The sequence below is a fragment of the Nanorana parkeri genome, unplaced genomic scaffold (assembly GCF_000935625.1).
Source record: "Nanorana parkeri isolate BGI_ZX_2015 unplaced genomic scaffold, ASM93562v1 scaffold1402, whole genome shotgun sequence".
NCBI classification, from domain to species: Eukaryota; Metazoa; Chordata; class Amphibia; order Anura; family Dicroglossidae; genus Nanorana; species Nanorana parkeri.
In genome coordinates this window covers 41875-60071 of record NW_017307670.1, presented here as the reverse complement: position 1 = coordinate 60071, position 18197 = coordinate 41875, and the positions used below count along the sequence as shown (strand labels likewise).

Genomic DNA, 18197 nt, shown 5'->3' with positions numbered 1-18197 from the left:
CTATTTTCACCATCAGGAAACCCACCCTCTGAGAAATGCCAAGCAGCCATTACATGAGTGCATGTATGTAGACAGGAAGTGGCTGTGGGAGATTAGCGACACCGAGATGTGACAATGGATAAAACAAAGTGAAATCTAGCATTTAAAATTAAAAAAATTTAAATCACAATTGTTTATGATACCCAGTGCTTTACCAAACTCAATGTCATCCAGTTAGGGTTTTCATCTAATGAAGCAATAAACGAGCAGATTGGGCACATTGGATATCTACAATCCCGTAATCTCCAGTAGCCGGGCTTAGTCCTCCATTATGTCCTTTGTAAAAAAACAAAATGGTATAACTCACCGCCGCAATTCACAGATCTATTTTACAAGCAGAATTAAAACTCTAAATTATATGGCACTCTCCACTGTATGGTTGTTGATTAGTTTAATTAAAGGCTGCAATTTGTGTCAACAAACATACATCAAGCCAGAGTAATAAACTGTAACAGAAAAAAGTGCTCTGCTTAATAAGTGTGCGGTACAGCAGTAAATAATCACGCCGCGGAGAATAAGACTTTTACAACGCAGGTATTAGTGACATTTTTCAATGGCCTCTTCTGGAGTGGAGCACCGGGAGAAAAGTTCACAATTCAGTTCCCCAGTGACTCATTAGCAGCAAATCAATTAATACATTAACAATTCATGGTGTTACTTACATCGTCCTTCCATCAATATAGATTAGGAGTATATGGCTTAGATGGTTGTTTTTTCCTAGGATTTAATCAGAAGGCTATTAGAGTTAGGGATTTACTGTTGATAAGACCTCCGTTTAGTTGAGAAACGTTATACCACTTTATGAATACATACATATACAGTATGTATGTGTATATATCTTGTTACTTTATATACTGCTGACATATCCTGCAGCATCTTGACCTATATATGTTAACATCTAAATTATATACAGTATATGTTCTCAATTTTATATATCTTTTAAGTTCTGTAAGTTGCGAGGTGCGGCCTCCATGGATTGGAATTGTTTTTTCCTGCACATCCCACAGAAGCTTGATTGGACTTAGAGCTGAAGAATTTGGAGGCCAAGTCAACACCTCAAACTTCTTGTTGTGTTCCTTAAACTATTCTTGAACCATTTTTAGCAGTGTGGCAGGGAGCATTATCCTGCTAAAAGAGGCCACTGCCATCAGGGAATACTGTGAAAGGGTGTACTAGTTCACTAACGTTTAGGTAGTTGGTAAGTGTCAAAGTAACATCCACATGAGTGGCAGGACCCAAGGTTTCCCAGCAGAACATTGCCTAAAGCATCACACTACCTCTGACAACTTTCCTTCTTCCCAGGGGCGGACTGACAATGCATGGGGCCCCCGGGCAATATGAGATTATGGGGCCCCCTTGTGTTCTGCCCATATACAAGCCCCACCCACAAGCCCCGCTCCTGTATACATTCTTGTGTTACAGAAATTATTTTTCCACACTATTTTCAAAATAGCAGATTTATTCACTAAAAGGTGGATTGCAGGGGAATTGGTAGGAGAATTTAAAAAATCTAGAACAATATAGACAATTTGGAAAGCAAGTTAAATGGCAAAAAAGTTTTTGATTTGGCTATTTTTACCAAGATTATTCAATTCTGACAGAATCCTGGGTGACTTGCATGAGAATTAGTAAGAAATTTGATAGGGCAACTGAATAATCTAGGACTGGAGCAGGGGTTTGGGTGCATATTGCACGTGAGGTTTGCAAACCTCTGCCCCCCAGCTCCAGTATGTGCGGTAAGGTTACCCCATACTTCTCTTTTAATTTAAAGGAGAACTATGGGGTCGGGGCTTTTCCCCATAGTTCTACTTAGGGTAACTGGAGGTCACAAAATAGCGTTCTCCCGTTACCCTAAGCTCAGTATACTCAGTACAGCTCGCGGTATACTGAGACGCCGCAGCCGGATCGGATCCCGACATCGATGTCGAGATCTGCCCAGCTGCGTGAGTGACAGCTGGCTCTGCCTATCTAGAGGCAGAGCCAGCTGTACCCACCCCTCCCCGTCCGTTCCGCCAGTCAGCGCTATCGGATCGGAGCGGGGAGGGGGGAATCCAGCCCCTCCCCTGTCACGGCAGAGAGCTGTGACAGGATCGAGAGGTGAGCGAACGCCGATATCTGTTCGCTCACCTCCCGATCTACTGAGCCGACCTGTGACAGTCTCATTGTCACAGGTCGGCTAGAACTATGAGGTGAGTGGAAATCACTCATCTCATAGTTCTCCTTTAAAGCCATATTTAAGCACTTATGTTATCTATGGGCAAAAAATAAATTAAAAAAGTATAAGCAAGTATCAGGATTTGATTTTCTAAAATCTTCGCGTAGTACAACCTTAGCTGTTTAAAAAAAAATAGACTTTTACTTTACCTTCTACAATATTGCTTAAGAGGGAGGCAAAACAATATGGTCTAAGCCCGTGGTTCTCAACTGATGGGTTGTGACCCAAAAGTGGGTTGCAACCCCGTGCTCAGTGGGTCGTCGCATGCATAGTTACATAGTATTTGAGGTTGAATAAAGACATTAGTCCATCCAGTCCAACCTATAGGATCTCTTTCTTAGGAGTACCTGTACCCCTGTATATTACGGTCCCTTAGGAAATCGTCCAAAAGTTTCTTGCATGATTCCACCCTCTTAGCTGAAATCACCACCTCTGGCAGCGAGTTCCAGACCCTAACTGCTCTAACTGTGCAGAACCCCCTTCACCCCTTGTGCTGGAATTTTTTTCCACCAATTTTAGGTGGTGGCCTCTAGTCTTTGTAATGGAGTTAATTTTAAATAGTTTATCTCTAATGTTGCTGTCACCATTGAACATCTTGTACATGGAGATCATATCCCCCCTTAATCTCCTTACCTTCAATGTGAACATGTTTAAATTTAGTAGCCTCGTCTCGTAGCTCTAGTCCTCCATACCCCTAATTAGTTTGGTTGCCCTCCGCTGGACTCCTTCCAGCTCAAGGACATCGTTTCTTAGTACTGGTGACCAGAACTGGACCGCGTACTCCAGATGAGGCCGAACCAATGATCTATAAAGTGGCACAATTATGGACTTGTCCCTGCAATACATCCCCTTCTTAATACAGGACAAACCCCTACTGGCTTTGTTTACAGCAGCCTGGCACTGCAAGCTACCTTTCAGTTTGTGGTCTACAATGACCCCCAAATCTTTCTCTATTTCTGACTTCCCTAGTGGCATACTCATAATTGTATAACCCATTTGTTTATTTTTATTTCCAAAGTGCATTACTTTGCATTTATCCACAATAAACCTCATCTGCCATATTAATGCCCACTCCCCTATTTTATCCAGGTCCTCCTGTAATGCTATACTGTCTAAGTCCGTGTCTATGCCTTCCACTTTTCTAGGTGAGAGGCTCCTCTGCCTTCCCCATAGCGCAGCACTGTCAGTTCTCACACCAAGCAGCCATTCAAAATATGCTGCCCGGTGCCGAATGACAGCTTGAGATGGGGTGGCCTAGAGGTATGGTCGCGAGGGAGCTTCATCCATACATGCATTGCTTACAGCACACTTGTGTGCCAGGAGTGACGTCACATTCTGGCTTTACCAGGGATCCCGCACATCCCAATGGCAGCTGAGACCCCCCATGCATCACTTTAAACAGTAAATAGCAAAATGTTTTCCTGGCACACTCACAAGCTAGCATGTAAAAAAACTTGTCTCACACTAAGGTTAAAAACGTTGGGTAAATAGACACCAAACATGCCAGGCCTTAAAATTGCGTGCATCTGGCAAACCTCAAAAAAACTACAATACCCAAAATTGGTCATAGGCGACGCTTTAAAAGCTTTTATTGCTCATCAGTTTAGTGTTATCAGTGATTGATGGGCCTAAAAGTATTGCTCTCACTCAGACATTTGCGGCGATATGTAACATGTGTAGCAGAATTGATCTTTTTTGCTCGTTGGGGCACCCGACGTGTATTTACATTTACGTGGGTGTGGGGGACTCCGGTCCGATGCGATAAAAACACAATAGTACATGCAGCATTTTTTCTGATCGCACCGAACCGGAACACAGGCATTTATGTTCCACGCATTAGGGTGCAGGCGTTTGCACTGCGGCCAAGGGGTGTGGCTGCAGTGCCGTTGACTTCAATGCACCGCCATGCTTCCTTACGCCAGAACGCAGTGAGCCGGCCGGGATGCGATCCAGTGCGTTCCAGCACCGAATCGCACTGGGGCTGGTGTGAACTAGCCCTACTTCCTGTCTTGTCTGCAGGATGGAAAGTGAAGGGAAATCTCTCCAACGAAATGCAAACAGCAAAAAAACAGAGCAATTTTGCTGTCTCTGCTACATGGTAGCAGAGGAGCCAGGCACTCAGAACTGAACGGCCATGCCCGCAGCACCTCCGCGATTGGATAAAAGAGCAGCGGGACTCAGTGACGGGCCTTGTCATGGCCGCGGGCCGAGCCCGAGTGCTTGAATGGTCAGTCCACCCCAGCTTTTTTCCCATAGTGCATCCTGGCGCCATCTCTTCTCCAGGTAAGTGATGCACCCACACCTGGCCATCCACATGATGTCAAAGAAAACATGATTTATCAGACGAGGCAACCTTCTTCCATTGCACCGTCATCCAGTTCTAATGCACAGGTGTCCATTGTAGGCTATTTTGGTGGTGGACAGGAGTCAGCATGGGCAACCTGACTGGTCTGTAATGCACTGTTTATTCAGATGCCTTTCTATTGGAACAAGAAGTATTTTTTCATCAATCTGAGCTACAGTAGCTCTTCTATTGGATCAGACAACACCACTGAGAGGTGAAGTTAAAGAGGGACAATAGAGGCAGAATGAGGGACAAAGTCATTTGGTTCTGGAAGAAGGACAGTCCCTTTAAATGGAGAACAGTTGGGAGTGATGAACTAGCAGGATTTGACATGAAGCGTGTCTATAATATCTAGTTGGTAATTGCAGGCAAAAGATGAGATTAGCATATGGGATCACTCCATCTCAACCTGAGGTTGTCTGCCTTTGATGAAGATGCCATTTAAGCTAGTTTGACATTGTGACAAACTCAAGAACAAAACATGTAATACACTGCAGCTTATCTGTCCTGAGATGTCTATTAGTTTTTATTTTTCAGGCTTTTTTCCTTTTATTTTGGTGACCTGGTGATCCCGCCAGTAACACATTTCCCGAGGGTTACAATCCTCACTCACCGTATCTGTGTTGTGACCCGGGGCAAACCTGTATCAGTGTTATCACCCTAGAGGACTACGGCACATCTCCCTCTTTCTATAACATGTAGTCATCAGAGAGAACTAAAATGAATGCTAACTCAGGGATAAGTAACCTTGGCACTCCAGCTGTGGTGAAACTACAAATCCCATGAGACATTGCAAGACGTTGCCATTGACAGGCATGACTCCCAGAGGCAGAGCCGTAATGGGATTTGTAGCTTTACCACAGCTGGAGAGCTGAGATGGCCTACCCCTGTGTTATTATATTCGGACAGTCGGCACCAACCCTGTCAGAATACCCAAACAGTGACTGTTTGGGTTGATTAATTGATTAAAAGTTGACTTTTGTCGAGCCGGCAGGGTCACCCACTGTTAGAATTGACCAAAATCGTCCCACATTCTAACAGTGCATGGCCAGCTTTTTTATGCCCTGCTTTTCAGATTGGGCTTGCTTGCATTCTTAAGTCTGCATAGGCTGCTTGCAGAAATGGATGTTTCAAGTCATGGATCTGATTTATTAAAGCTATTTACTGATGGCATTAGAGGCTCTTATAAAATACCTCATAACCTTTGACTTGAGCAATCGGCAATGGCTATAAAAATGCACAATGGCATATGTCACCTTTATAACCCTGCTAAAATGGATTTCTGCCCTGTATCAATAACCATGTGTCAGTTAAAAATGAGTCCCCCATGCCCATCTGCAGACGTGTGTGATAAGAGCCTGCAATAATCCATCCGACCGTTAGATGGTACCGTTGAGAAATACTTTTTTGTGGCTTGGAAATTGTTCCCTGTTAGATGCTGGTTGCTGAGGTTTCTTACTCAGCAGTACGCACTGAAATGTGAAAACATACATGCGAAATGCCCATTCATCAGCAGGGCTACAGGAGAGAAAGGAAAGCTCCGGCATGAGACAAATGTTGCTGAGAAAACACACAGCAGCATCTGTGCTCAGTTTCTTCTCTTTACCAGTCATAATTGGATGCTTTGTGCAGCTCCCAACTGTAATTTGACTGGTTATAAATGTGATGTTTTATTTCCCTAAGCTCAGGGTATTCTGGCCATTAAACCCCGCAGTCAGCTCCTCATAGGTAAAGAGTCAGAACATTCTTGGTGTCACTCTTGGTATATATTGTCTGTTTCATATAGCACCCTTGAGGCACTGTACAATGTTTCTAATAAGATGGCAATAAATGCATAACATATTTTATGAATGTGTATACTGTATATACTGCACGGCCAAAAGAAAATAACCACCTGGATTTTGGTCAGTTTAATGATTAGGAGTTGCATCAATTGGTCAGGTCTAGGTTCAGCAATGTTATGTCCCCCAAAAATGAGGTCAGCTGCCTACCTGAATATACTGAATGACTAGGTTTTTCCATCAATAGATTTTTTCTTCCCTGATAGCATGGGCATACTCTAAGATGACAATGCCAGGATTCATTGCGCTCAGATTGTGAAAGAGTGGTTCAAGGTGCATGAGACATCATTTTCACACATGGATTGGCCACCGCAGAGTCCAGACCTTAACCTCATTGAGAATCTTTGGGATGTGCTGGAGAAGACTTTGCACTTTGGTCCAACTCATCACTACAAGATCTTGGTGAAAAATGAATGCAACTCTGAATAGAAATAAATGTTGTAACATTGCATAAGCTCATTGAAACGATGCCACCGAGAATGCACAATGTAATCAAAGCTATATGTGGTCCAATGAAATATTGGAGTGTGTGACTTTTTTTCTGGCTGGGCAGAAAATGGAGAACAAATTTTTTTTAGATAATTTTTTTATTTTTCCTTTCCTGGCCTATCTTCAAGTCAGCATACTATGGGTTAGTTCCTCCTTCCCTGATCCCAAAGAATCACCCATAGCTAGGCTATAAAAATACTGACAAGTCCTCCCATCATGCATTTGATCATGAGAATCCTTGAGATAGAAGAGGGCGGGGACGTATGCCTACATGAAGATAGACCAGGGAAGGAAAATTATGGTAAGTATCTGTAAACAATTTTCCTTTTTTTCTGGCCACCTTATGTCTGCATGTTACGGGTCACAGCGAGCAATAGTAACAAAAAAAAAAGCACTCCACACCAAGAATGCTGCAAAAAAAAGGTATATTTACTAAGTAGCATGAGCCAAGGCTAAAACAGGGACACTGAAATGAGAAGCTGAAGAAGTTCAACAAAGAGTGGTTGACAATAAACACTCAATGGTGCCCAGTTTGCAACCTCAGCCTGTGTTGAGACCTTGGTATAGGCAAACCTTTCTCAACCAGGGTGACATGGCCTTCTTTTTTTTCGTTCAAAAGGTTTTTATTTGTTTTAAACACAAAGAAAAATTATTACAATAGCACATTCAATGTGGTTTTCCATGGTGTATCAAAAGAACATACAACATTCAGTTGTTCATAGTAAAATGCTACAATCAGATTAGGTAATCCAGAAGGACATAACGTAAACTGCGTAGGTACAAAAACATTGTGGTAAGAGACTATAAGGTTCAAAGGATAAATTCAGAGCAACTGGTTTTGCAGACAGTGATAAGGGGTATTGGGGTAGGGGGGGGGGGCATGTGGAATGGATCAGTAGGGATGGGATAGTTAGGGAGAATCTATTGTTTAGAGCTTCCGTTATGATACAATCAGAGGATCAAGGAGTCCATATCAAAGGAGGGAGGATGGTAAGACTCAATCAATGGTTCCCATCATTTCCGGAATGACACCAAAGTATCCCTCTGGAGAGCCGTTAGCTTCTCGAAGAACATCACTCTCGATACTCTACGCTTAACCTCCGCAAATGGTATGTCGGGGGATCTCCAAGCCCTCGCAATCACCCTTTTGGCCTCTGTAAGTATAAATGTAACCAGGCGGTGTTGCCGAGCAGTACATACTATAAGGGGTACAGTTAACACCAGTTGACCGTAGCAGACGAAGAGTGGGTTAGACTCTGAACCACTAGTGGACAAATTCGTTCACCCCAGCGAAACCAGGTCAAACACCTGGGTCGAGGCAGTGAAATGTGGAGCGCATGGGGGATACCAGAACGGGAGGCTGACCTCCCAACAATAAACTATATAATCTGAGTAGACCGGACAATATTACTTTATAATGAATCACATTTTTCTTCAAGGGTAACAGTTGTTGCATAGGGCTTATAGGTCGGACACTAGAAACAGTACAGCACTAATAATAATAGTGAGCGTGCAATCATTAACCGAGTAATTAAAGACTATTCAACGAAGCAGAACGTAAACAATGGAGATAACTCCAACAGTTCCAAGAACTTCAGGAACGGTGCGAAGACATCAGACCCCTCTACTGCTAACCATGATGATTGGCTCGGCAGGAGGACCCAGCTGACCACATCAGTGGCCTAAGGGGTGAATTACAGTTCCCCCAATCAAGGTGGAAAAGCAATTACGGGCGTAAAGTCATCCAAGTGATCCCGTTGTGGGGGGTGGGTTTGTTTCTTCCATGGTGTTTTCGGGGAGATCGGAGGGGTTGACTTGGAACATGAAGGGTGGGTTCTGCCCGGAGATCGCAGGTTCGTCGTCGGGGGCCACATCTGTACGACAAAACAGGTGTAGAGAGTCAAGGCAGTCTTTCAGCTCTTCCACGGAGGTAAAAGTATAGGACTTGCTGTCGTAGAAAAATTGTATCTTGAATGGAAAGCCCCAGCGATAGCGAATTTTCTTAGCCTGCAGGACTTGTAGCAGGGGTCTAAATTCCCTCCGGCGTGCAATAGTGGCTGGCGAGAGATCTGTGTACACTTGGTATGTGTAACCCTGGAATTGTAGTGTCCCGGTTTCCCTAGCCGCTTGAAGCAAACGTTCTTTGGTGCGGTAGTAGTGTAGACGCACTATGATGTCCCTCGGTGGGCCGTCAGGCGTGCGTTTCGTTAGGGCCCTGTGTCTGATGTGAAAGTAGGGATCCTAATGTAAAGGGGGGCTCCTGATGTAAAGGGAGACTCTGATATAAAAGGGTGCTCCTGATTTGAAGGGGACTCTGACGTGAAGGTAAAAACCCCATATTTGTTTGTGCTTTTGCTGGGTGCCCCCCATCCCCCCCCTTAAAAGCCATACAAGCCATACCTCGAGATGTTGCAAACCTTTAAATTGTGCCATTACTGGTAAAAGGCCAAAAACATTGGCATAAGCTCTTAAGTCTGTTGGAAGGGATTTCCCTTTTTGCCAGAAGCTCATAGACCATCAGGCTTGAGGAGAGCGGCTACAAAGTCTGACATTGCTCTCAAAACCTCCAGAGCCCCCAGTATTAGGGTCCTTTGCATTCTTAATGCACTGCCACTTTCAAATTCACCATCCAAAATTGTAAAGCCCTAGCCATGCATGTGAGGCCCACCAGAAAGTAAAGATATGTTTGTGTACGTGTTCAAGAATGAGTACACATAAAAACTCTGTAAATTACTTGACTTATCTTGGTGCAGACTCCAGGTGCAGGCAGACATAAGAGAGGAACGCAATGAGAGGAAGCTGCAATCCTTACCTCCTCTCTGGTGCTGTCCCTGCAGCAATTCCTTTCTGCCACTAGATGTCCTCAGTTTTGAATAATGTGCAGGGTAACAACCCTATAGCCTAAACCTCTAAGACTGAGAACATCTTGTAAGTGCAGGGTGCCCCATTAGGTCACATTACCACATCGTTCAGCAATGAGGAATAGTCACTGCTGGAGAAGATTGAATAAGAAGGGAACCCTGGGTGTCACATGACTGGCATTGAGACATCTGTAAAAGCTAAGTATAATAACAGGCAAAATATACACATGGGGGAGCGGGAGTGAGCCCAAAACTGTGCAACACAAGAGGAGAGAGTAGAGTGAGCAGAGTAAATAATTTATAAGTCTGCTGCTCCTTTTTTGTCCAATCAATAGGCTAGGGTGAGTCCCTGACCCGACTATGCTGCAGCAGCAATCAGTGGAGGTAAAAGATCTGACTATACCGTCTGGCAGCTGTAACTATATTACAAAGCTATCTGCACAGAGTTAAGAATCGTTTAGCATATAAGATGGTCCATGTAACAGTGTGCTTAACTGGTTGCCTTGAGTCCTGCTTCAAAAGTTATATATTTTTTTTTCCTGAAACATATTCTGTGCTAAAATCTGAAGTAAATGTGTTCGATTTAGGAAAGATCAAAACATTTTGACATCACAATAACCTTATAGAAGAAGCTGGGCTTTTTCCAGAATAAAAAGTGTGATAAATAATGCGTTCTTTACTGTGACATTAGAAGAATGATCGTCTCAAACGAAATTGCTGACAGATAATTAATATACCTGTGGGGGACGGGAGGACAATGGCCGGTAATTGGTGCATTGTGTGCCTCTGTCTTTATCTAGAGTAATACCGGAAGTCTGACAGTTGCATGAGTCCTATTATAAATAGTGAATTTGAGCTGTGAAAGCTGCAGGCTATCCAGTTATTGGCTGAGTGAAGGATATCACAGAAAATTGCGTATAAAACGGTTGGAAAGCACCTTCTGGAGACAACAGAAATGGCATAAAATGATTGTTTAAAGTATAGAGGACGGCATGCTAAACAGAAAATAAATGAACAAAACAAGAAAAGTTAGGAAAGCAGAATTTTGAAATGTAAATAAGTCTTGAATATAATATGTGTGTGTGTGTGTGTGTGTGTGTGTTTAAGAGCCCAACTCTGCTCAAAAATAAAAATATAAAAATGTATTGGCAGTATCATATCTCTTTCCTTTGTACATTTTTGAAAAACAGATTTACAGCAATATCCTCTGTCATTGTTTCCTCCCACTTTCGTTCTTTATTTATTGGGGACCAGACACGTTTGCTCACACCAGTGGAGTTCTCACCGCTCTGGTACTGATGTAAACCTGTGTAGGTGGTATTATAACAATGGCCATATGCAGGGCTTGAAAAAAGTCACAGACGAGAGGACGGCGGAGCCCAACAAGTAGCTTCCCGGCCGGCCGTTGTAATTACACGCCGGCCTGGAACTTTACATTCAAGCGATCGGGCGGTCCCGAGATCCACCGTGCCCGATGTGGCCGGGACTGGCACGGCTGCTCTGTGACAGGAGATCAATGGAAGTTCAGTACACGATCTCCCTCTGATCTCCTCTCAGTCCCTGAATGCAGGAAGTGATGTATATTACATCACTTCCTGCATTCAGCTGTCACTCTCCAGCTTCAGAAGCTAATGAAGCAGATCTCTCCATAAAGAGGACCTGTCATGTAAATTGGCTATCACATAGGTGCTTCTTATTCCCTATGTGATAGCAATAAAGTTGTGTTAAAAAAGTAATACAAAAATTAAAGAAGCATAAAAAATAAAGCATTTTTATTTTTTTTAGTTGCCCGCCCCCCATATACATACGCAGATATGCGTCGGGTGCGCCTACATGCGAAAACGACTATTGTGCCGCACATGTTACATATCACCATGAACGTTGGAGTGTGAGCAATAATTTTAGGGCCATTAAATACTGATAACACTAAACTGATGAGCAATAAAAGCGTTTTTGCGTCGCCTATGGCCTGTGGTCATTTTTGTGCGATTTTGTGGGCGTGCACAATTTTAAGGCTTGACATGTTTGGTGTCTATTTACCCAACATGACCCCGTCTTTTATATTTTACCAAAAATATGGGTAAGAATAGATGTTTTATAACATAATGTAGGGAAACTTTTTTTAAAAAAATTTACAGTACTTTTTTCATTATATAGTAAAAAAATAACCCCCCCCCCCAGTGGTGATTAAATATCTTCAAAAGAAAGCGCTCTCTGTCCCCAAATAAATCTTAACATAAATTGCAAGGCTATAGTCCAGCCATGCTGACTGGTGAAATTTTTGACTGACTGGTGAGACACCCTAAACTTTTTCAAGCCATGGCCATATGTTAACCCTGCCTGTCCTTTTACCTGTTCCACCTACCACAATACTCCGCCAATGACTCCACCCTTGATTCCTCCTGAAGACAGGAAATATTTGCCAGGAGTCATGGAATGTAAAGTCCCTCATATGCAGCTGCAAAGACCCTCCTCCTGACATAGTATAGTAGTGAAAATGACGGCTCAAGAAAGACATTAGAGGTAGATCTATACTTAAAGCGACACTAAATCTTAAAAGTGCATTTAAGTACCTTAACTATTAACAAAAAAATATTGTATTTATGTATCACTCAGCTGCAAGTCCTCAAATCATCTCTGAATTGGTGCAGACACTGTCCTTTGTCTGGAGGGTGGCTACTTCCGTTTCCCATGGCCCCTGTGTGTGTTGTAATGATGCCACCACTCCAAGCTCGCTCCTGTGATGGACTACAATGTCCCAATTCGTTTTCTACCTTGTTTTGAAATTGTAGTCTTTCACAGTATGGGGATGCCTGTATAGCCTTCCACAATTCAGGGCTTGGTACCTGAGCGGTCAATCACCAACACAAGCATTGGCACATGGGGGTGGAGTGAAGACAAGGTAAAAGTTGGCGCCATATGGTGCCTAGAATGTAATGGCATCCTCTATTTGTTTGTTTTACTACTGGGTCATTTACATTCAGCAAAATTAATGGTTACTGCCATTGACTCTAGGCAATAGGTTTATTGTAAAAGCAGGTCTGCTATTTACATTTATGGTCAGGCACAACTGGGTTGAGTAAATCATTGATATCCTTTATCTGTCAGACATAAGAGACAACATTTCCTGCTTGAGATCCTGGCTTTCCCTCCCTGTTCTTTCCACAATCTCACTCATCCTGCTGTCTTCATTTTTTTAATAAAATAAACAAAAACATTAAGAGGGAGAATAAGACCTCCTCAGGCAGGCAGAGCTAAGAAGTCAGGAGAGAAAATCTTTCTCCTAGGACCTCTATGGGATAGAGCAATCTAGCGGGTGAATCTGTTTGTTGGCTTTTGGGTTGATTGACTTAAAGAGAACCTATTGCCAGTCTTGGAACCATCTTAAAATTGGTGCTTCTACTGCAATAGGAATTTAACTGCATGGATCTGCCTTGGGACCAATTTTTGGGAGCTGATCAGCAGCAGTCCCCAGCACTAGATGGGGAGCTCTATTGTTCCAAATGGCAGGTCTGTTTAAATCATGGAGTTACGTTAAAAAAACCCACTCATTTGCACTCTGTTATAAAGCGTGCATGTTTTATGTCATTAGTCTAGTAAAGAAAAAGCCATTTTAAACTCAACTTCTTGTATGTTCTTTTTTGGCAGTATGCAGGTAAATGGGAGTATAATTTTGAGGTAAGAGATGCTAGTAGAATTTCTACCTGATCAGAAAAAAAAGTAATAACCCTTTTGTTGTCCTGTAGATCAGTGCCGTAGAATGTGCACTCGTTTGTGTTTTTCCTTTGTACTGATCCTCTTAGACATGTTTGGTATTGGAGGACATGAACCAATGAGTAAACTTTGTAAATAATATGTGTGTACTTTGTTCTGCTATTAAGAGTCAGACTCAGTAAAACTGATGAAAAATAAGGAATACAAAAGACATGTTGTAGCCAGTCAGATTTCACTTTTCATTGTATAGGAACATTACGCATATATACAAATACTGATTAGTCTATATTAGTACTGTACATATGACATGGTTCTAATGCTGCTATTTTTAGAGCCTAATTGTAAAGCATTAGTTCTAAAGGACAGAAAAAAAAATTGGTTTCCACCTATAATGCCCATGGAATAATGCAGCATCTTGAGTTACTGATAGCATACCTCGTTTGGCAGATGCCCATGCGTAAGTGACATACTTCGTTTGCTGAACTGCTTTCTAAATTGCAGGGTCAGAACAGACCTCACTGTTATAAGTGATGATGAGTAGCACTGATCGCCTTGAGAAGACAAGTAGTCCAGTCAAATTGCGAAAACTACAAAATGCACATCTGCATGCTATTGGTAGCTTGAGGCACTGCTGCTCGGAGCTCTAAATGAGACTATCAATTATATATTAAATATTGGACCTACAGTAAGGATACTCTGCTCATTAACATCTATATATGGACCACTATCGTACTTATTCACTGGTCAAATGAATGATGATGCAATTATCAGCTGTGGAGTTTCCCGTGACCTGCCTTCACTTAACAACATTGCCCATAACCCAAATAGCATATTATATATATATATATATAAAGGACATTTCTGCTTTGGAACTTCTATTTTAGCTCTTCTGATTGAGGCTATTTACATTGAATGGAATTGATCAAAACTGGAGCAGACAAAATCTGGATCAGCTGTGCATGACAACCAATCAGCTTCTCTTTTTCATTTTCAAATCTTAACTGAACAAACTGAAGAGAGAAGCTTATTGGTCACCATGCAAAACTGCTCCAATTTTCTTCAGCTCCAGTTTTGATAAATTCCCCCTTTGTCTTTACTATGGATAATTTTGTCGGGATCTAATGTGATCAGCTGTCTGCTTTGGAATTTTGTTGACGTTAGGGTTGATCCCAGTCTTGAGCGTGGTAACTCTAATCCTTTATTGTATGTTCAACATGCAATATATTATTTACTATACTTTGTCACTGTGTTGGAAACACAGTGCATTCCATAATATGTCATGTTGACCCTTTACTACATTATATCACAATGTTATAATTCCAGCACTTTCATCATTCATAAATAATATTGCAGTTTGCAACATACCCCCACACCAGTCTAAGGTTGGCCATCACTTTTGTTACATAGGTTTTAATAGGTTGGACTTGATGGACTAATGTCTTTATTCAACCTCAAATACTATGTAACTATGTACATTAGTGACTAAATTGTGACCCACAAAATCCTCTCCTAGAATAAAGCTGTAAATGCGGCAGACAGCTGTAAATCACCATGTCCAGCTTCTATAGCAGAATCTACTTTTAGGTATAATGGATCCAAACCAGTGCAATCAGTCTGATGATAGGTCTTCAAGCGGGCTAATGTTAATGATTTTGTACTTTCAGAGTGTTCTTCATGAAGCATATTGTGCCAAGACCATAAACCATCGTAAAATAGGAAGTCTGTAGCACTTACTCTACAAACACTTAGCTGGAATTACATGTAATGTGTCACTGAACTCAGCAAATCAGGACGTTTGAAGGTTGTTTGCTAACATTAAAGGTGCCTAGGCCGTCTGCTATGGCTGGCCTGTAGAGTCTATTTCCGGAGATATATATGAAATCTAAAACACAGAAAAGAAAAAGTTATATACCTTAGAAAACAGTAAATAAATATTGTGAAAAAGGGAATCAAACTTTTTGGCTGATCCTTTTATATTTGGAATGGATGGCTATTGCATTATTCAGTTTTGTTTCTCTGTTCTAGGAAATGCTATGACCTACATTGTACACCTTTCATGCAGTGCCAAAATTTTAAATCAATTTTAGTAGCAAATCATTTGTTGCTAGTAAACATTTGATGATATATGTAGATTGACTGGAAAGAAGTCATTTCACAATGCCATGTGGTGAGGTCGCCAATCAGCAGAAGTGTGGTAAACTTTCTTTTGCCCTAATATATAGACAAGGACCTGGTGAACAAAGAGATCCTGGTTGTGCTTATCCTACAGCAACCAACCAGCTTTCAGCTTACTTAGTTGAAACCGGGTGTAAAAGGGAAAGATGAGTTTTGATTGGTGGTTATGAGCTGCTGGACTTAGCCTTGTTGAGTAACCCAGCATGTAGCAGTAAACAAATATTTAGTTGAATTCTACTCAGACATGTTTTTAGAGTGTTGTTGTTGGTTTATGACAGCTGGAAGTTATGCTGCTCCATTTATACTATAGTGCATCATCTATGTGTGAATCAAATCTGCAGAGTATGTCATCTTTGGTCTACATGTATGCCCTTATGCAAGCCAAGGATGCCTTTCATTACTCCAATACTGTAGCATACAATTCTATTTTTAGCATGTACAAGCATTTTAAGGTAACCTTTCTAAACTGTCAGCAAGCAGTTATGCCTGACTATAAGTCTCTGTGGTCGAGAGCTCAGGGCCACCATCTCCCACCTCCAGGCCTTTCCTATTGGTCAATTATGAAGAGTATCCTCACTGGCCAAAAATAAGGCATCAGAGGTGGGAGGTCTCTGGTTCTAAAGCTCCAGACCACATAGAGCATCTGGGTTTCAGAGTTCCTACGGAACTCTGCAAGGTATATGAATCTTCATGCAGGTACCTCTAGATGCCTGCCTTTCTTGTGATATAAGGCAACTTTCATTTTAGATAACATGGTAGCCTTATAGTAGATGGAAAGGCACAATGTAAGTATGTAAGGCTGCTTAGTCACAAGCTTCATTCATTAGTTTAAAGATTGCTCCACTTTTTTTGCTCTAGCTTTATGTGCCGTTAATGTCCCTTCTTCTGTGGTCAATGAGTGGAGACTTTCATAGGGACTGATGTAAAGGCAGTAAGTAAAACCAAAGTAAGGCAGGGAAGGTCTATGGGGCCGATCCAATCTAGGCACTCTGAGCTTGCTCCAGAATGACAGCGCTTGTGTTTAAAAAGAAAGGGTCCGACGTGCCCCATCATTATGCATGCGAAAAAAGAAAGGAAAGCTTCCAGGTTCCCACAGCGCTAAGGGTTTCTTCAGTTGACTGGCAGATATATAGCATTACCAGTCCAATGCTGGAAGTCAGTTGGTAAACAGGGATCTGGCAGGATCAACAGGTACATGCTATGTAAAAGCAAAGGACTGGAAACATGAGCATTATCTGCATTTGTATTTATTGTTGGGAACTTTTGTTTTCATTTGTGCCTTAAGAGACACTTTGAAGAGACCCTGTCACCAGACAATCAATGTAAAGCTTCCCATAAGAATATACAGTATGTGCAAATAAAGTGACATTAAAGTCACATCCCCCCCCCCCACCCCCCTCAGTGCTGCTTTAAGGACTGACCTTAAATGATGCCTCTTGATCTGATCATCTTCTTCTTTCCAGTAGTTGTCAGGAGTCCCTCCAGCGTAGGTGCCGGCCTCTGATCCAGCACAGACTCCTCAAAGTCCCATGGTGTCTGTCCACCTGCATTCTGCCTGCTGCGTGCATTGACTTACCCTGTGTCTCTCCTCTTCTCCCCACCGAAGATCTCTACTGCGCATGCGCCCGCCCCATGATCCTTCATGGCTGCTCGAGAATCTTCAGATCTTCGGACGGGAGCGAGCGTCGGAGACACAGGTAAGTAATTGCCTGTTTGGTAACTTTTTTTCTATTGTTTTTAATGTTTTTTGCATATATCTACTGCTTGCTTAATTGTACTTTAAGCATGTAGGCGGGGTTCACTCTTGGGGTGTTGCGTGTGTGTTCCCTTTGGGTTGGCTGGGTAACCCCGTGCATGCAACTCGAAACCAGACACCCCCACGGTCAGGGGCCACGGCCTTGGCCTCGTGCAAACACTCCCACACGTGTAGTACTGCGTACACAGGGCCTCATGGCTTCAACCGCCTCTGCGGTCTTCGGCGCTTCCGCCCACTTAGGGAGAAAGGCCACCATGAATGGCACCCCGTGTCAGGCATAGCCCCATTGCACACCTACCCTCCTCAGATGGTTACAGCCACGATACAGTCCAACATCACACTCCGGTAGAACCCCACCTTCAAAAAGGTTGGAGGGAGAAGAACCAGTCCACACAGATAGTCTTTTTGTTGGTTTTACTTGAAAGCATAAACAGAACAAAGCATACGATCAGCCACCCCCGGGTGGGATGACGGCACAATTCTTGTTACTTGCATGGTGATACAATTTAGAGAGAGAGGTACATCAGCCCAGGTGCAGCCCAGAGTCACGACTTACTTCGGCCATAGGCCCACTGGCAAATATCGTCAGTCTTCTAGCACTTCACTATTTTCCGGAATCCCATCCCTGTCAGTCCTAGCACGGTGGGTTTCCCCCTGTGGGGAAACTAGGGAATCTTTGTAGCTCTACATAGTCCTAGGCCTGGTCCTGTCCTTCCCATGGACCAGCCTATATTCAAGAAACAGTCTCTTTCCAGAGACTCTG

The 18197-nt window shown here is 42.7% G+C and overlaps 1 protein-coding gene across 5 annotated transcripts in view; it reads left to right on the top strand.

Annotated features, from left to right (window-relative positions):
• The window catches only part of GALNT13 (polypeptide N-acetylgalactosaminyltransferase 13), a 219951-nt gene that overhangs the window by 197101 nt on the left and 4653 nt on the right, over positions 1-18197 (top strand). For 2 of the 5 annotated variants that reach the window (XM_018569807.1, XM_018569812.1), the window contains one exon: positions 13438-13467. The exons of the other annotated variants lie outside the window; for them this stretch is intronic. In XM_018569807.1, coding sequence (XP_018425309.1) covers positions 13438-13467 — 30 coding nt within the window. The remainder of the gene's footprint in view (positions 1-13437; positions 13468-18197) is intronic. 5 annotated transcript variants of the gene reach the window in all.